The sequence below is a fragment of the Lissotriton vulgaris genome, chromosome 8, assembly GCF_964263255.1.
Source record: "Lissotriton vulgaris chromosome 8, aLisVul1.2, whole genome shotgun sequence".
NCBI classification, from domain to species: domain Eukaryota; kingdom Metazoa; phylum Chordata; class Amphibia; order Caudata; family Salamandridae; genus Lissotriton; species Lissotriton vulgaris.
The window spans coordinates 1,388,584,541-1,388,604,983 of record NC_141696.1 but is presented as its reverse complement, the minus strand read 5'-3'; the positions used below and the strand labels follow the sequence as shown (position 1 = coordinate 1,388,604,983).

Below are 20,443 nucleotides of genomic sequence, written 5' to 3'. Positions count from 1 at the left end.
GTCTGAGCTTGCATACCACTAGTGGTATTAGTGGGATTGGCGGAAAAGCGTACGCATATCTGCCTGACTAGTTGATCCATATCGCACTGCCCTTGGACAACGGGTGTGGAAACCTGGCGGAGAAGATTGGGCATTTTGCGTTTTCGTGTGTGGCAAACAGGTCTATGTCTGGATGACCCCACTTGTGAAAGAATGGTTGAAGAACTTGTAGATGTAGTTCCCATTCGTGAATCTGTTGTGTTTGTCGACTTAACAGATCGGCTATCCGATTGTGAACTCCTGGAAGGTGTTCTATCTTTTGTGAAATGGCCCATCTCCAAATGTTTTTTGCGAGATGGGACAGTTGCAGGGAATGTGTGCCTCCTTGTTTTTGTATGTAGTACATGGCTGTCATGTTGTCCGTCCGGATCAAGACCGCTTTGTTCCGTATGTGCACGTGGAAGGACTTCAGTGCTAGGAAAATTGCCAGCAACTCTAGGTGATTGATGTGAAGCACCTTTTGTTGAGCGGTTCCATCTTCCCTGAGTTGTGTGGTGGAGCTCCCCATCCTGTCAGGCATGAGTCCGTTGTCAGTATTATCTGTGGAACAGGCTCGAGGAACGGCCGCCCTTTGGACAAGTTTTTGGTGTTCCACCACTTCAGAGAGCGATGTGTATGGCTGTCCACCGACACCAGGTCTGTTAGTTGTCCTTGTGCCTGATTCCACGGATGTGCTAGACATTCCTGCAATGGGTGCATACAGCCTTTGCAGGAACAAACGGAGCCCTACCTGAGCGTCCCTGTGTGGGAGAGAGCAAGGAGAATCACGCAGCCCGGTCAACAGACCAAGAACCCCGCCACCAGTCGCGCCGCCGCCTAGGGACTACGTTTCCCATCAGGCTCAGCGGCGGCGCGTTCCCCGACGCAGCTGAAGCGCCGGGAGGGGCAGTACAAGTCGGAGAGCCCTCGGTGGAGCGGGTGGGACATACAGCCTTTGCAGGAACAAACGGAGCCCTACCTGAGCGTCCCTGTGTGGGAGAGAGCAAGGAGAATCACGCAGCCCGGTCAACAGACCAAGAACCCCGCCACCAGTCGCGCCGCCGCCTAGGGACTACGTTTCCCATCAGGCTCAGCGGCGGCACGTTCCCCGACGCAGCTGAAGCGCCGGGAGGGGCAGTACAAGTCGGAGAGCCCTCGGTGGAGCGGGTGGGACATACAGCCTTTGCAGGAACAAACGGAGCCCTACCTGAGCGTCCCTGTGTGGGAGAGAGCAAGGAGAATCACGCAGCCCGGTCAACAGACCAAGAACCCCGCCACCAGTCGCGCCGCCGCCTAGGGACTACGTTTCCCATCAGGCTCAGCGGCGGCGCGTTCCCCGACGCAGCTGAAGCGCCGGGAGGGGCAGTACAAGTCGGAGAGCCCTCAGCGTCGCGGGACGCGAGCGGGACGCCCGGGGCGAAGCCCGGGCAAAGGGCGGGCCCTCTGTGGCCCTCCGAGGACCACAGAGGACGGGACGGGCCACCCCGCTGACTTCCATCAACGCAGAACACTCCCCAAGTAAGTCTCCTACGCACGCTGTCCCTATTGGAAATTGTATCGTTACTCTTTTACAATGTCCACAAGGGGCAGTCGCAGTAAGACCGCTGCAGGAGCTGGGAAAGTCACCGGGCCAATTGACAACTTCATCTTTAAGGCCAATGAAGCAATTGATCATGGCATTTCATTATTGGAGCGCAGAGTATCCCTGGAACTGGCCCAAGCCAAACGGTCCTCCTTGGGTCTCCTTGCAACCGCGAAAACACCCATTAGACACAACCCTGCTGATGGCGCTGCCATCATTAATGCCAACGCAGAGATCCACACCATGCCTAACACCGTGGATTTATCAGTAACACAACTTCTCTCCGACTCCTTACGGAGTCTGGAGAAATCACCTAACTTAGATGTAACTGATAATTTTAACACAGAACTGGATCGCGTTACAAACTCTATTCCTGCAATGAGTTTTCCTGAGAACTCGGATATCATACCCATTGTTGAGTCCCAAGAACTTCTTACCTCACTAACTGAGACCACACGTGATCATGTTATTGACCCAATTTTGTTTACAGATCTCAACCCCATGGCTACAAATTTTTCCCCTCCACAAGCCTTAGCTACAACACATATACTTGTGGATTCAACCCCAAACTCAAGAGCAATGCGAGGGTTAAGGGAAGGAGCGGTACAGAAGCAGAAACCGCCCCAAGGTCCAAATATATCCACATCCAATAGAAGCCCTCTCCCTCAAAGAAAGCAGGGGAAAAACCCACCTAATAACCAAAAAAAGGCATGTAAAAAACCGAATGCAGGATTAAGTAATAAAGGAGATCCATCCCTTAAGGAGGGGTCATATAAAGACTGCTCCTCAACAAATCAACTTATAACAAAGGTTGGGGAAATTATATCTGCCCATCTTGCCACCATCGAAAAGAGACTAGGTAATATGGAAAAACAACTGAATGAATTAAGCGCCCTAGTTAAAAGCCCACTACCCAAAGATACTCCAGTCTTAGTGGCAGCAAAACCACACATTCAACCTCCTTCGGGGCAAGTCGTGAAAAAACCAGCCCCAGCCCCAGCACCTAGTATCACACATAAGCAAAATTTACCCCCAAAGGGAGTCACGAACAAGCCAAACACACCCACACCCACCCCAAATACAATCACACAGGGGAAACAACCTAACCCAACACAATCAAAGGGGGATACCACTAGCAACTCTAAGGACAGGAATAAAGGCAATCAAAGAAGATTCCATGCTAATTTGCCACCCGGATCTAGTCCATATGTAGTGGTAATGACGGGTGTCCCTGAGATACCGGATAACACCGAAGAGCCAACTTGGTCTCTATTAAATAAAGTCAGCTTCTGGTTGAACAACAACAGACCCCTACCCTCATATTGTAGGAGTAAAATCCTAACAGTTAGAAGAGTACCATGGGTGGGTCGAGAAACACAGAAAACACATGGTGACTGTGTGATTGTTAACTTCGATGACCCGCGCACTGTAGAACATATCTGCTCATGGAGAAGCGAGGGGTATAGCGAAGGCATAGAAACAAAACATCTCTCCTTTTTCTATCCATCTAGGAGATTCAACCAGCACCATAATGCCTTTGAGAGAAACTGGTGTCACAAGGGGCAAGAAGTTGAGGGAAACAACTGGGGTGAGTGGGAGTCAGATAATAACTATAGACATCCCTATAGGAACATACCAAGCAGAGATGCTTACTGGGGTATACCAGTTTTTAACAGATTCAGCAGTCTCGATATGGTTGATTGACTTCCCCCATCTCTTTCTGGGCTGCTGAACCCTGAACTGGAGGGAATAAAACAGGGCTGCCCCGCTGAGTTGGTTAAAAACATAGAGATGGTCGATAAGGAAACATTAGGTACCCAACTGGTCCAAAACCACCCGACACTGCCACTAGTAAGGGAAGACAAACTAAGGGATAACAATGTAGGATGTAAAACAACTATCCTTCCAGACCCACATATTCATAAAAACCCTGATAGTGTACTAACGATTGTTAGCTGGAATGTAGCCGGACTCCAACAACGGGTATTGGACCAGGAATGGTTAAAATTCATATCTAACAAAGACATTATAATGTTCCAAGAGACATGGGCTACTTCGGAAATAACCATAGAGGGCTTTGAATGTTATAGCATCTGTGCCCAAAAGCCAGCTTTTGGTCGCCCCATGGGAGGCTTGCTGATTGGGTTCAGAATAACTCTAGGGGGGGCTATCAGGCCAATACCAACTAAGAGCCTAAATATTCAAATCATCGAGTTTACCTGTAGATCGGTACATCTGATCAACTTTTATAATAACGACTTCCACTCGACCCCCAATAAAAACTATATAGAGCTATTCGAGAACATAACAAGGATAACTGAATCAACCAAGAACCGCGCAAGCAACAGGATCATCCTAGCTGGAGACTTTAATGCTAAATTATCAAGATCTAAAGCAAGTACAAACCAATTAGATAGGGCCACCAAACGCGGGAATGAATTAAAAAATTTCATAAATACCCACACCCTATCAAATATAATGGACACATTTACATATAGTGATACTGCTTACATTCCAACCTTCAGAGGGAGAGATTTTTCCAGCACAGTAGACTATATCTTCACTTCTGTGGAATTACTAGACAAAGTCATCCATGCTGGAGTGGTAGAAACAGCCTTTGGCGACCATAACGCACTTGAACTCAGCCTAAGAATGGGCCCGACCCAAATACCTCCCCGCACTTTGGGAGCAAGAGATATCACAACATCAACAGACAACCTTAGGCTAAAGTGGAAAGGGGTGAACTGTGAATCCATCATGGATATAATTACAAATAATCACCAACCAACAGTTGCTTCTTGCCTACTTACGGATGGGAATTACCACAGGATAATTGTAGACTTTGAAAACTTGTGCCATGTCATTAAAACTCTTCTGACAGTCCCCCACAGGAAAAATAACGACGAACCCAGATGGTTCGACAGTTGTTGCTCAGCGGCAAACAAAGCACTTCGCAAGGCATTAAATTCCAAACCGAGAGACCTTGCTGATGTACGGACCGCCAGGCATGCCTACAAAACAGCCATAGGGAAAAGGAAGGCTGCCATGGTAGAGGATCAGTGGAAAGATCTATCAGTTTCTGCTACTATGGGAAATAGTGCAACTTTCTGGCCCGCTGTAAGGAAGATGCGGGACATGGGTAAACAGCTGTCACCAATCAGCTGCACCATTTCAAGTCAGAACTGGGAGCAACACTTTTCCAACATATATGCTAACCCCGCTGCTCCTGTGGAAAACCAAAATTTTGATAAGCTGAGCCCACTTGACATAACCCTGGGGGAGGTCCTTTTGGCCATTAATCAAAGCCTGGGGAACAAGGCACCTGGGCCGGACGGCTTCCCAATTGATTTAATCAAACATAGACCAGAATTTTGGGGGCCTATTCTGGCTAACGTCTTTAATAGCGTACCGCTGGGTACCATCCCTGCAACTTGGTCCACAAGCACAATAGTGCCTATTTACAAAAAAGGTGAAAGATCTGACCCTGCAAATTATAGGCCCATCTCACTCTTAGACAATACCCTGAAAATCTTGGGCCGGGTATTGTACAACAGAGTGAATGATTGGGCCGAAGAAACAGGGGTGCTAGACAGATGTCAGATGGGCTTTAGAAGTAGGGTTGGGACAACAGAACAATGCCTGAATCTCAATCTTATAATAGGCAAATACACTATAGCCAAGGCCGCTCCTATTTATCTAGCCTTTATGGACTTGTCGTCCGCTTTCGACCTTGTGAATAGGTCGAAATTGTGGGCGACACTTCTCTCCTATGGCCTTGACGAACCCTTGGTACACTTTCTAGCCTATCTACATGCGGACACTAAAGCTCGGGTACGAATCGGAATGGAGGGCGAAACCTCGGGGGCAATCAAGGTAGAAAGAGGTGTCCGACAGGGGTGCGTTTTAGCACCCCTATTATTTATCATCTACATAAACGGACTGAGTGACTCCCTGAAAGAGACGACAACGGATGTCCCGAAAATCCAAGGGAACCCGCTACCCGCACTCCTCTACGCAGATGATGCGGTGATCATGGGCTTAACACCGAATGCTCTCCGCGCCCTGGTCAAGAGCTTCTCCCTTTTTATGGGGAAACTGGACCTGAAGGTGAACTTTAAAAAATCATTTGTTATGACATGCGGGCCAGGGGCTAAACAATTGAATTCCATCTCAATTGGATCAGAGAAGCTATACTCCACCAAATCATTTCCATATTTAGGCATGGTCTTTGCTGCGAACGGCCTGTGGAGTGGGCATCTCGCCCACGCCACAGGCAAGTTCTCAAAGGCCATAAATTCCATCCTTGCCTTGCCACGACCAAAAAGGTCAGAAACAACCGGGGCAATTATGAAAATCTACAAATTGCAATGTGTTCCGGTTGCAACCTATGGAGCAGAAATTTGGGGGATAGTGAGCCCATCAAGCCTGCAGACAGAAGAAAATCGGTTGTGTAGAAAAGTTTTAGGAGCTCCGATTTCCTCTTCTGGGTACATCTGTCACGCCGAGCTCAATCTGCCCTACATAACCGACTTCATTGCCTCGCGACCCGCAATATTTTGGCTGTCGATCTGGGCTAATGAACGTGCCACCTTAACACAGGACATTGTGTCTGAATGCTTAAACTGTGACAAAGGTATGAGCATTCCGTGGCTCCGGGCAACAAAGGAAAGCCTGGACAGTATTGGGAAAATCAATCTTTTTAACGACCCTGCCCAGATTAAGAACTCAGATAAGAAGGTCATACAAACCGAACTTTATGCCCTCTTTAGGGAAAAGAGGTTGGAGATAGAACTACAAAAACAAACTGTTAAATCTTATGTGATTAATATAAACAATGATCTATCCCCACAACGAATACCTTTATACCTCAGACTCCCTCTGACCAACTGGGAGAGGTCGCTGCTATTTCGCCTAAGAGCTGGATCTACAAAACACTCACTTTGCTTTCCTATGGGCTACAGCACTTCGAACTTTGGGCACGAGCTAAGCCCCTGCCCCTGTGATGGTCACAGCAGACAAAATGAACTGCATTTCTTTTTTCATTGTAAATTTTTTATGAAATATATCAAGTGGTTTTTAGCTCCGTATTTTAAAAAACAAAGGCCAGTTTCCCTAATTCAATCTTATCTTATGTTTTTAAACTTAGATAATGCAGATCTGATTTTTCGTGCAACCTCATTTTTGAAAGTTATTTTTCATGCACGGAAATCTATGGAACCTCCCTGAAATGCCCATGCACCCAAGAAGAATGTCTCCTATGCAATAGCACTTTGGTTACCTGTATGTATATTGGAATGCACTTTAATAACCTGATCTCGACTGTTTACATCATCATTGCTGCTCTCTTTTCTTTTAACTATTTTTAACGGTAACTGTGTAAAATTATTTCTAAAGATGTATTTTAATGTCTATGTGACTTTTATGGATTTTTTGCAATCCGAATAAAGTTTTCTTTGAATTGAATTGAATTGGGTGCATTTGCAGTCTTGCATATGGTACAATAAAAATGTAAGATGCCATCATGCCTATTAATTGCATGAACACTCTGGCTATGAGAGAGTGTTGGTTTTGAAACCCTGTAACTAAGGCTTGAATCCTCTGTATCCTGGCTGGACTGGGATAAGCTAGAGCTGTATTGGTGTTTATGGTAGCCCCTAGGTATTGATGTACATGAGGGCTGAAGATGTGACATGGTGTAGTTGATTGTACACCCCAAGTCGTGCAGTGTTTGAATTGTTTGAGATGTGTGTTGGACACACTGATGGAATGACTTGGCTTTTATGAGCCAATCGTCTAAGTACAGGAAGACGTGTATATGTGGTCTTCTGAGATGTGCTGCTACTACTGCTAGGCCCTTTGTAAACACTTGTGGTGCAGTTGTGACCCCGAATGGAAGGACTTTGAACTAATAGTGTTGTTCTTCTAGTACAAATCTGAGATACTTCCTGTGAGAAGGATGCATGGGAATGTGGAAGTAGGCGTCCTTGAGGTCTAGTGTGGTTAGGAAATCGCTGTGTTGCAACAATAGGAGCATGTGTTGTAAAGTGATCATCTGAAAATGATCTGAGTGTATATACAAATTGAGAGGCCTTAGGTCTAGAATTGGTCTTAGTGTTCCGTCCTTTTTGGGTATTAGGAAAGTTTATTTATTTATTTCAAAGTTTTATATAGCGCGAACAAGATCTTTGCAGATATCAGAGCGCTTTACAGGACATGGGGTGATAGCATAATAGTAGGTGGTAGTTAGGTACGATATGCATAGTTACATAGGTACGATATGCATAGTTACATAGGTAGGTCAAAATACAAGAGGTAGGTCATAGTTAAGGTAGTGTAGGTACAAGGTGCAAACTCAAACAGGTACGCCAATAATATGAAAGTACATAAAGAGGGAGCATATACTTGTTTAAGCGTGCTTAAACTACTTTTGTAAATAGCATAGAGGTAGGCATAGTTGAGGTAGGAGAGTACAGGGTGCATAGTCACGCAGGAGAATCAGTAAAATAACAGTAGGTAATATTTGAGGTGGTGTAGGTAGAGTGTGCAAAGTCAGATAGGTACTTCAATAATATAAAATAAGATAAACAGAGAGGGAACGTATACAATCAAGTGAGTCGATAATACCAGTAATACAAATAGGCCAAGGGGTCAGGAAGGTAGTACAACGCGGAGTCCTGGAAGTACAGAATAATAGTTCATGTGTATTTAGCCATGAGGATCGCTTTTACTTCTTTCTTAAAAAGTTTGTTGGAGGAGATGAGCCTGGTTTCAGGAGGGAGTGAGTTCCAGATCCTGGGCGCCATTCCTGAGAAGGAGCGTTTATAGGTTTTTACCTTCCGAAATCTTCGAAAGTGAGTAATCCCCTTATCCTTGATGTTTTAACGGAACTAGCTCTATTGCATCTTTTTGCAGCAATGAGAGAACCTCTTGGAGGAGCAGCGTTAGATGTTCCGTGGACATTGGACGCTGTCTGGGTGGTATATGTAGAGGGGTAGCTGTAAGCTCTAGGCAGTAACCATACTGGATAATTTGTCTTACCCACTTATCTGTTGTGATTGAATTCCAGACAGGTAGGATCTGTTTTAGTCTGCCCCCTACAGGAGTGGAATGCTGTTGGGGGAGGGGAAGGAAGTCACTGTTTTGCGTTGGGAGAGGTTTGATTATTGTTATTTCCTCGACCTCTTCCCTTGTTGTTGCCTCTGTAGCTCCCTCTAAAGTATCCTCTATTAGTGGATGTCTGTGTATTTGTTTTAAAGGAAGCTGAATTGTCTGCTCCAGCTTGTTTGGAGCCTCCTCTGTAGAAGGAGCGACAAAAGGAGCCTCTTGCTTCGGTGGACTGCAGAGCTCCCATAGACTTGGCTGTATCAGTGTCTTTTTTCATTTTGCTGTGTCTACCTCTGGACCAAACAATTGTTGTTGGTTGAATGGTTGATTTAAGATAGCAGTTTGCACCTCTTGCTTAAATCCTGAAATGCGTAGCCATGCGTGACGTCTAAGGAGGGCACTGGTGTTTATTGCTCTGGATGCAGTGTCTGCTACATCTAGTGCGCATTTATTTATTTTATTTTATTTTTATTTATTTAAAATCTTATATAGCGCGCAGCTACCCTTGGGCATCCCGGCGCTTTAATGGAGGCATTTGATATAAGCTTACCCTCTTGTATGAGGTCATCTGCTTGTACCTTATATTGGTCAGGTAGATGTTGTAAGAGCTTCTCTAGCTGATCATAGTGAGCCCTGTCGTATCTTGAGGAGGGCCTGCGTGTTAGCGATGCACCATGTATTGCTACCTTGGCAGCTAGTCTTTTCCCTGAAGCATCTATGATCTTTTCTTTGATTCTTTATAAGGAGGTGGTGCTTCACCTGATGTTTGGGAATTTGCTCTTTTCCTAGCGTTTGAAACTACTAGGGAGTTTAAGGGTAGCTGTCCTTTAATGTAGGCAGGATCTGCTCAGTACTTTTTCTCTATCCTTGGGTTTATGATTCTAGCTCTTACAGGATCTTTAAACACTTCTGGAGAATGTGTAATGACTCCTTTAATCATTGGCAGTATTTGCACAGATTTTTGGGAGTGTTCAAAAGTGTCTAATAAAAATTCTTCCTCATCTGAATGCATGGTGACATTGTGATAGATGGCAGCCCTATTAATTAAGTGTCCAAACCTAATATTGTCTTCTGGAGGAGAAGGTTTAGATGGATATATATGTGGGTCAGGAATATCTGGTACATCCTGTGGGTTGGCATACTCCCAGTCTGGTGAACCTGTTGGGTAGGGAAAAGGGTCATCTGGGTCTCTCCCTCCCCCCATGCTATACTCATCATCAACATCCTGAGGAGGTGTATGTTGTGGAGAATGAGGAGGAGCATTTTGAGGTGAAATGTTTAAAGGAAGAGCAGGAGAAGGCTATACAGGAGATGAAGGGTGTATAGGAGATGTGGCAGAGTCCTTCTTGTCAGGCACTGGAGGTGTAGGTGCTGTATCCGACGTTCTCTTCCTGTGTGGTATGGTGGAAACATGTCCTGTTTCTGGATCAATGTAGATCCATTTTTGTAAAGGATCTGGTTGGAAAAGCTCTTGAGGCACAGCCTTCAGCACTGATCTTTTCAGTTCTAAACCAGTTTGTTGCTTGTCTTTAGCCTTAGGAGCCGATGTGGAGTCCTTTGGCGTAAATTTTGGCACTGAAGATATTGTCTTTGGAGCAGAAGCCTGTTTAGTGTACTTGGAAGGAAAGGAAGCAGGCTTGGTTTGTTTCGGCATCGAGGGTATTGCCTTCGGAGCGGAAGCTGTTTTCGGTGCTTCGGAAACAGGCTTCATTGTTTTCGGAGCCGCTTTGTCTCTCAAAGTCGACTGTTTCGGAATGTCTTTTGGAACCAGGACTTTTTTGTTTCGGTGCCGAGGGAGCAGGTGGTATCGGCACATGCTGTTTGCTCGGTATGGAGCTACCGGAAGGCTTCATTATTTTCTTCAGAGCCGGGCTCGATGGCGGGGATTTTGAAGTGTTTTTTCGGTCTCGCCTGGGCCCCGCAGGCGGAGTGTTGACTTTTGCCTTCGATTTTGGTGTTTGGGCTGGGGTAGGGGCAGTGGTACTCACACGTTGACCCGAAGGTATGGAGTCATCGGAGTTATCTGCCTCGGATACGATCTGGAGATCACCTGAATCTTCCCCCAGGACACATGGACCTTCGTCAAAGATATCCACTGGTTCCGGTGCGGATCTCTGCATGTCGCTGCAACAGGCCCTCTGATCCCGAATGGTCTTTTTCGATTGAAAGGATGCACAGGCTGTGCAGCTGGATTCGTCGTGATCTGGCGATAAGCACAGGTTACAGACCTCGTGATGGTCACTGCGTGGAAATTTTGCTTTACACTCTGGGCATCTTTTGAATGGCGTCCTTTCCATGAGGTGTAGGACTCACGGCGTGGATTGGCCCAACAGCCCGGGTCGAAGACCGGAATCTAGCTGACTAAGTCTAGTCGATGTTTACTGGTATCGAAAGTTGTTTGGTAAAGTTTGAAGAACATTTTTACGCGTCGAAGTACTTGAAAAGTAGATTTCGAACCGGAGCGGAAAAGTTTCATCCGAACCCAGTGGCGGAAAAAAAACAATCTAAGGATGGAGCCGATGCCCATGCACCCTATCGTCCAAGGAAGGAATCATCCATCTCGTGACTACAAAGACTTCTTCCAAGACGACAACAACATGCAATCATCCGAGCCCAACACCAGGTGGCGATCTAACGCAAAGTGTAAAATCTGCAGCTCATATGCCTCGAACATGATGTTATTAGTTTGAAGGTAAGCAATCGGCATTTAGGGTTGAGTTTCTGGGATTAGATCAAGGGTTCCCCCAGGGTCAATGATGCACTTGAAAAGTACCCTCAGCAGCACTAGGGCAGCCGAGTGCAGAGTGCTTAGGCCCAATGTTAGCCTATGGGGCTAGGGGGTAGTCGGTTAGTGGCTGCTCTCGGGCAAGCCACAAGGTTGAGGGAGCAAAGCTACTAGGGTTAAGCTGAGGGCAAAAGGGGATCAAAGTTAGCACACAAGGTGCCCCACAGGGGCGGCTGGTTGCAGGGTTGCCGTCGGGTGCCTTGTTTTCAACGAATGATCTCCGGTCAGAACAAACACTGCATGCAGGTTCGGGCAGGGAGGCTTCCTGGAGGCGACTGCCGGTTGGAGATGCAAGTTCGGAAGTAGGGGGTTGCCTGGACACTGTTGGTTGGGCCACCCAAGGCCGTGGGGCGTCAGGTACAGGAGTGTCTTTAGAGTCGGGTTTCCTTACCAGTTTCGGTTGCGGTCTAGGGGACCCTCCAGATAGAGGCTGCAGGTGTCGTCTGAAGGCTTGAGTTAGGTCAGGGATCACCAGATCCCAGGCCAGGATTGCTGGGGAGACCTCCCAACGGTGTTGGGTCTCTCTAACACGGGCCGTGGGCGTCTGGTGCGGAGTGGTGCAGACTCCTGGATTCGTCCAGAGTCAAAGTCTGGTTCTTGAGCAAGTCTGTTGCTCATAGGGGACAAAGTCTTTATAGGGAACGCAAAGGGCAGGTCCTCCAGGTTCGGCGTCGAGGTGAGTGGCGGCTGCTGGACATGCCAGGATTCTGCTGGAGCTGGTCAGGACAGGCCGGTAGGATTGGAGCCAAGGCAGTTGGTGTGCTCTTCCTTCAGCACTGCTCTTCGGTCAATCTTACGCATCTTACTTGTCTGAGGAGGCATGGCTGGGGTTACCACTACATACTAAATTTAGGGCATTTCAGGTAGGTACAGCGGTTGGACAATGGGTCCCTTCCTTGGGGTGGGTACATGCCCTATTATCCCACCCTTCAGTGGGAGGGGTCATAACCACCATCTCATCTTACACTTTAATACTTGCAGGTCATGGGAGAGGGGCGGCATCTCATCTGGTGGCTGGCAGATGCACTTCCGCTGCAAACTGCCACAACACTGACTTCACTGCGGCATCGATGGAAGACAAACATGACCCGTTCATGCACCTCAAAGAAATTAGACAAGATTCTGTCAGGTCCCACGTACGTCCCTCACAATTCCAGGTTCCGGCCGATACAATTCTACATTATACACAGGGTGTATCTAACCTCCGAGAAGATCAATCATTTTCATAGACTGGATGCGGCTTGTCCCCACTGCAGCCAGCCTGATGCAGATATGTTACGCATGTTGTGGTCATGCCCCTTGTTACAGCAGTACAGGGAGGGGGTCACGTGACATTGGTCGAGATACACCGACCAGCAGTTTGAGTGCACATAGGTCTGTATGAAGGGCATTCTCCCAAGAGATAAGTAGCAAAGGGCCACTACTCACTTTCTGGACCATGGTTTCATAGCAGCATAGCGCCTCATTACAAAGAGCTGGAAGTCCAGTAAACAGAAGTCTAGAACGGCCTGATCACACTCCATCCTCACGTGGGCTAGGGTGGAAGGGGTTCCTCTTTGTAAGGAGGACACTCTAAGACTACGCCAATACACCATCTAATCCAACTGGGATGCGATCCTGACTGCCATCGAGGCTGCTTTATGTCCAGAGGAGTAGGCCGGTGTCACCACTGTAACTTAGCACATTCCTGAACAAATATACCCATGTAGGCTAAGATAATACTGTCAATGATGCGTCATTGAATATACAATGAGATGTGTACCACATGCTGCAGGACTTTTATTGAGAAGATGGTAACATACCCAAGGCGAACTTGGAACTGCATTGAGAGACAGCGAACACTCTTTGTTTTGCCCTTGTCCCAAACCCTTTACCAGCCCCCCCCCCCCCGACTCATGATGTTTATCTCTGTTCTCTTTGAGCTAACTGGTTGCTCACAGTTAAGCAGTTTAAATATATTTGATGTCTTTGCCATGGAATGTAGTGGACAATGTTACTGCGTACGGATTACTTACTATGGAGGGCACCTCTCTGCCCTGTGTTGTGCCGAATACACCAGCATTTTCTAGACCTGCAAGAAAGCATGTACCAGACTAACATTCATTTTCACAGGTCTCCTGTCCTGATGTTCAGTTAGATATTAACACCCTTGTATTTCTATTGTGTCTGCAAATGCAATGTAAATGTATCATGAAAACGTAATAAACATCCAAAAAAAAAACGTATAGCTGTATTTATCAAAATCTCGTCCTGTTTTTTTTTAACTCCCTAAGCTGTCAATCTGCTCAGGTGTTTGCCTAGATTTCACAAAGGACAGCATGGAGAGTAACTCACAAGAAGCACAATTTTATGTATTCTTTTGTTTGCAAAAAAAAATAGACCGAACACATTGTTTTTCGTGTGTATTTAACTGCAAAACTCAGTAAAAACGGAAAACCGGGAGCCCTAGTTATAATTAAACGGTGAACTGAACGGTGGGAAAACTGAACTCATGCTCTTAGGCCCACCCTCACCACTACCTTTCTCTTCCTTATGGCCTGCTGGTCTAGGGGCACCTCCCACCCCTAAGGACAGTGTCAAGAGTTTGGGAGTCTGGTTAGACCATAAACTCTCCTTTTCCACTCAGGCCACTAAGTTGTCTGCCACCTGTTTTGGCCTTTTAAGAACACTGAGGAAGGTCCTTTCACTTTTACCTCTGGATGCCAAGAAGGTGGCAGTACAAGGCCTTATCCAGTCCCGTTTAGACTCAAACAACGCCCTTTATCTGGGGGCGCCTGAGATGACTCTTCGAAAGCTGCAGGTGGTACAAAACTGTGCAGCACGTACCATACTCCAAATCCCACGGTCTCAGTCCGTTAGACAGGGACTGAAAAGCCTACACTGGTTACCGGTGAGACAGAGAGTGGCTTTTAAGGCTCTGTGTATCACACATCGAGCTTTTTGGAAGACTGGATCAGCAATCAACACCAGCCTTGTTATCCCTTACCACCCTAACAGGAACCTCCGGTCTTCCGGTACTTTTCTGGCAGTGGTGCCCAGAGTAAGGAGAGCTAGGTCAGGGGGCAGGATGTTCTCACTGAACGCCGCCAAGCTGTGGAATTCACTTCCCGTTGATCTTCGATCCACACCCGACCTACTCCCTTTTCGCAGGAAACTGAAAACCATACTATTTAGGAAGCCCTCTTAGTTCCTCCTGTGCTCCGTCTCAGCTCTGTCTAATCTTAGCGCTTGGACGCCCCTGGGCAGCAACCGCGCTTAACAAATCGAAAAATAAATAATAATAAATAAATTAAGGCTCCCTGTTTTCCGTTTTTACTGATTTTTACAGATACAGACAGACAACCATTTCATTTCTGGTCTGTATTTATTTTTAAATGGGGATAAACAACGGAAATTAGATGTTTTTTGTGTGATTCTAAATACACTCTGCCATGATTGCCAAGCCAATAACTGGGTGAATTGATAGGTAAGGGGGATAAAAAAAAAAAAAAAAGACATTTTGGTAAAAAGGCTTAAACAGCAGTACATATGCACATGGCTGATGCTGAAATGTACATATTTTCATAAAAATGCATTGATTTATCTTCTGCAGGTGTTCATATCACTGAAACATGGCAGGCATTCAAGCATGACTGGAGATTTATTGGTTAAATAAATGTGGAAATATACCAGTTTCAGCTTTATTTTTTTCCCAAAACCCATAATAAATGTGGATAAATACAGATAAAGTTGACAAAAATAAATATGGATAAATACAGACTGAAATGTCAAAAATTAAATACCATAAAACTGGGAGCCTAGTTATTGTGTATGCAGACCTGCTGCTTAGTGACTTACCACGCAGATTAGGCTTATGGACATAGTTACAGCGGTGGTGACAATTACAGGTGAGCAGGCGAGGGAGCTCCATGTATGTGTTAAGAAAGGCGATACGTCAATGCATGCAGGCATGCTGCTTAGTAATTGTTACCATGGCGATTAGGATTGTGTCTGAGGGAATGGAATCCTCATACGTCGGTTGTGACAGTTACAGCGGAGCAGGGGAGGGAGCGCCATGTAACTATCTGTTTTGAGAAATTAACTTGATTTACTCAGTTTTCTGTATCTGGATTTTACTTCAATTTTCATAGGCTGCACACATTTTTACATCGTACAGAAAATTATTCAACTGAAAAGAAATTCTTTACATTTTAGTGATGCCATGCTTGTATACGGTAAAGATCAAAAGGAGCATGGTCATGCATAAAGACAAGTGTGTGAGTGTTCAGTTGAAGCATGTCTAAATTTCAAAGACATTTGTGAATTTGACTGAACAATTTTTTGGACAAGTCTTTTCTAGTCCAGGAATACACCCCGGCCTATCAAACGTAGACACTCCAGTACTAACTGATGTTTCTAACTGAACATCTTTCTTAAGTATGGCAAGTTATTGCTTTAGTCACATTCTTCAACTTGTAACTCAAAGTGCACCTTTAGGAGAATTTACTAGGAATGTGTAGAGAACAGAGTTTTTGTTGCAGTTACCCCACCCCTACTTTTTGCCCCTTTTCAGCTACTAGATGGCTAATTTTCAACTGACAGTGCACTGAGGCCTGCTAACCTGACCTCGGTGCCAGTGTTTTAATCCATAAAACAAGGTGTTGTCTAACTGTGCTACAACCGGCAAAGGACTTTAGCACCCCTGTAAGTCCCTAGTTAATGGTACTCCAGGTACTTAGGGCAGGGGTACTAAAAAGGGTCACTAAGGGCTGCAGCATATCTTATGCCACCCTAATGGGTCCACATACAAATCCCACAATGACTGCCACTGCAGACGGTGTGACTTGGTGCAAACCATGAGTAAAAACATGACATGACACTCCTGTGCGTCATGCCAAAGTCCATGTATCCAATAAAAGTAAGTCACCCCAACAGCAGCCCTTTGAGCTCCAAGTCAGGATGCATTATATTTTATGTGAGGATACATCTGCTTGAGCAGATATACCCATGCAATGTCTAGTTCTAATACTGGCACAAAGGCCTGGGTGAGGGCCTTTGTGCTCAGGAGGTCAGAAAAAAAGCCTGCTCTGGCAGAGGGTGTTCACACCCCCCACCCACAGGATGAGCTGCAGATTAGCATTTCAAGGTAGGGGAGCTTTAAACAACCTACCGTCTTTGGTATGTGAATCTGGCTTCTCTCACAGGATAGGAAGCCAACCCCCTTTGTCCAGAGCCTTTGGCATCTGGACGGGGGGAAAATTAGCTATACAGGAGGCGTGTTGCTTAGCCAGGCTGGACACCTCTAGGATGATCAGCTGGAAGTGAATACAACCGTAGAAATTCTACCATATTGTGTGAGGTGGAATTAGGCACTCTCTAACAGGGTGACACCTACTTCCCAAAGGAAGTGGTCATCTAGTGGGGTTTAGTGAACCCAGGGGTAAGTAGCCAATTGGCTACTATCCCTCACTTCCCCTTAACACCCCTAAATGGAGTATTTAGGGGACCCCTGATATCAGGACTCCAGATTTCTATGGACCAAAAGAAGAAAAGAACAAAGACTGCTGACCCGAGAACCAAAGAGCACGACTGTCTTGGCGCCAACCCGGTCAGCTTGCCTGCTGCACCCAACCCTCATGGAGCATCTGACTTCTCCTGCCGCTGTGCAGACCAAGTAATCCAGAGGGCTGCCAGAGCTTCACAAATTGCCAAATAAGCTCCATTGAAGTAGAGGAGCTGCTACCCTGCAGCTGCAGGCACCAAAGATGCATGGTGCAGTCCACCGAGTTGTCCCTTCACGGCTAGCCCGACACAGCAGATCCCAGGAAGAAGACACCAGGACCAACCAGGGCCGCACAGGGCCGATACCCAGAGAGCCTAGACTCCTTGCAGCAGCCAATGCGGTTGTGCCCAGTCCGGACACTAACACCGAGAAAGACAGACCAGCACATTGAAGGACTTCAGGGACCAAAAGAGATCACTTTGTGAGTGACCCAGCTGCCCTGTTTGCCCCTCTTCTGTAAAACAAAGACCAAGACGTGAGTCTGACTGCAGCCACCCGACGCCTTAACCCCTTCGATGCTCATGACGAGCTGAGCTCGTCATGAGGCACAGTGGAGCTGTGCTTATGACGAGCTGAGCTCGTCATGAATCATGGACTATTGGAGCTTCCAGCACAGGAGAGGAAAACCCTTAGCAGCCAAGGTATTAAGGTAAAGATGCACACGTACTCCAGAGTCTGAGTAAAAGGGAGGTGACTGTGCCAACGGAGTCCCCAGACCAACAAGAGCTAAGCCCAAACTTGTGTTTGCCCAAATTGGACTTTCAGTCGCCGTATGCAGCCTCTTTCCGCATGCCCCATCCAACGCAAGAGACTGCTGCACCAGAATCCAACGTCAAAAGACACAAATGCACTCGAGCACCACAGACCGAGAAGTAGACCAATTGCATCACCCTGTGCCAGAGGATCTCAAAGTTCGTGCCCCGCTGTGGGATCCCCCAGACAGGACCCCTAGTCCCTGCTTGCAACCTCTTTGTAACCAAACCTTTCTCTCATTGAAGTGAATGGGACACCCTACGCCGTGACACCTCTATACCCGGACGCTCCAGAGCCTCCCGAGGTGACCCGTTTTTGATGTCTTGGAACTTGCTCCATACTGACGTCCCGAATGATTAGGCTGCTCTATCTATCAGAAGAGGGTAGAATTGAAATCAACATTCCATAAAGAGCCATGATACATCAAGTTATCTTTCACTAGCACATGCAATAGTATTTAGGGCACAGTATTTAGGTACTCACCATCTCCACCAGAAGCTAGAACATCACCAGCGGGAGAAAAGCGCACAACATTCACAGCTTTGGTATGCCGGGCTAAATTAGACAAGAATTCCACAGTTGCTTTTCCATCTGGTCCTCGTTCAGTTTTCCATATCTAGTTTAAAATATAAAATTTATGAAATTAGAACAGGTAAATTGAGACACATTTATCTCCTTGCATAAACTAATGGAGCATACTCAAGTGATTACACCTTTTGGCAGTTGTCTTCACGTAGGGTATGATTCAACTCTAGTACCACTTCTCTGATCAAGGAAAAAAATAACACATAAGCAAACGTCAGCCAAATGCACTCAAATGTACAAACCAAGTTTGCCTCGTATGTCAACAAAAAAATCCCTCAATCCTTTGAGGAATGCAAAGGACTACATCTTGGGACAAGAAACATGCTAAAATCCCTCTCCATGGCTCACCTAACCATCTTTAAAAATATATACAAATCTGAAGCTACATTGGCGCCACTAATACCATTGCCAAAAGATCTTTCCAAAATCATAAATGAGAAAAAAAGCAATGCTAATACAGGTATCAGATGAGCAAACAGCATTTTGTAGATACTTCAAAACAGAACTTGGCAGTAGAGGATTGTAGAAAACTGGAATGTTGTTGCTGTTGCCCTCCCACCCCCCATTTTGCCCACCATAGAACTACTAGGTGTTGGTTTTCAACTCTGACAGCACACTGAACCCTGATAATCAGGCTCCAACGCATTTTTCCTAAAACAAAATAAAATGGTCTAATTGTGGTACAATTGGCACACACTTTAGCATCACTATAAGTCTCTCGTAAATAGTACCCCTGGTACCCAGGGCATGGCTACTAAAGAGGGTCCCAAGTGCTGCAGCATGTTATGTTAAATGAATTTGTAAAGCGCACGTACACCAGACGGTTTCATGGCAGTGGAGTCTAGGGAATGTTGCAGCAGTGAGAGGATTAGATTAGTCATAGGCCTGGCGAAACAGCCAGGTCTTTAACGGTTTCCTAAACTGCGCATAAGAGGCTACTGATCTAATCTCCACAGGAAAAGAGTTCCAGAATTGATGGGCTAAGACCGCAAATCTTAGTCTGCCATGTTTCTTACGTTTAAAGGACAGGATGACCATCAAATTCAAATAAGAGAACCAGAGGTCCCGAGAGCATGTATTATACCACCCTAAGGGACCCCCAAGCAAAGTGAATGCAGACTGTTGAAATGAGAGCATGTATTATACCACCCTAAGGGACCCTCAAGCCAATTGAATGCAGACTGTTGAAATGGTACATTCACTGTGTCCCATACCAAAGTTTCAGCATCTAATATACTTAAGTCACCCCTACGGCAGGCCTTATAACCCTAAGGCAGACTGCATTATATTACTGATGTTGAATATCTTTATTCGGCAATTTATCACCATAAAAGAATACATATACATAAACATATCAAATTCCAATAAAAGATTATAAAATACAGTAAAAGCATGGACACCTCATTCGTCAATCTACTGACAGTAAATTCGTCCTCAGCTAGTGGGACCTCCAGAGTGTAGTTTCAGTAAGCGGGAACGTGTCATCCACGCACTTCCCAAAAATTTAGCCACCCCACAGATCATACTGGCAGATGAAGAATCTGTAGAGAGGACACGTAGTGCCTGGCTATGGCACCTCAGCCCTAATTCCCTACAGACGGGTTTCAACCAGAATTTCCGCGCCCCTTTGTAAGCTGGGCAGGCAAAAAACAAGTGGGCCACCGATTCCTTAGGGGCCGCACAGCCCGGGCATGCACGCGAGCGGGCATCTGTATTCAACCATCTCACCGTAAAGTCATGAACCGGGAGCGTCCCATATCGCAATTTTAGGTACAGCGCTCGATCCAATGGTTTGGTTATTAAGTCGAGAAAGGGTTCCAATTTTCGCACACACTTAATTGACAAAAATTGGTCAGTAAGTGAGCCCAAATTCGTAGACCTCGTAGCGTTACTCTGTACCCAGTCCCAGTATAGTTTTTTTATAACATCTTTGGGTGGTGGTGACTGCAGCTCCCATGCCTCTCTTAGACCCAAGCTGAAAGCCAATTCTTTCAGTTTATTTAGCCATCCTATTTTTTTACATGTATCCAGTAGTAATAGTTCATCCAGCCCTTCTGCATACTTTGCAAGCTCC

General features: G+C 46.1%; 1 protein-coding gene across 2 annotated transcripts in view; it reads right to left on the bottom strand.

Moving 5' to 3' along the window:
• CHAF1B (chromatin assembly factor 1 subunit B) overlaps positions 1 to 20,443 on the bottom strand; it is a 337,605-nt gene that overhangs the window by 228,107 nt on the left and 89,055 nt on the right. For both annotated transcript variants that reach the window (XM_086935399.1, XM_086935398.1), the window contains exon 3: positions 18,268 to 18,400. In XM_086935399.1, coding sequence (XP_086791525.1) covers positions 18,268 to 18,400 — 133 coding nt within the window. The remainder of the gene's footprint in view (positions 1 to 18,267; positions 18,401 to 20,443) is intronic.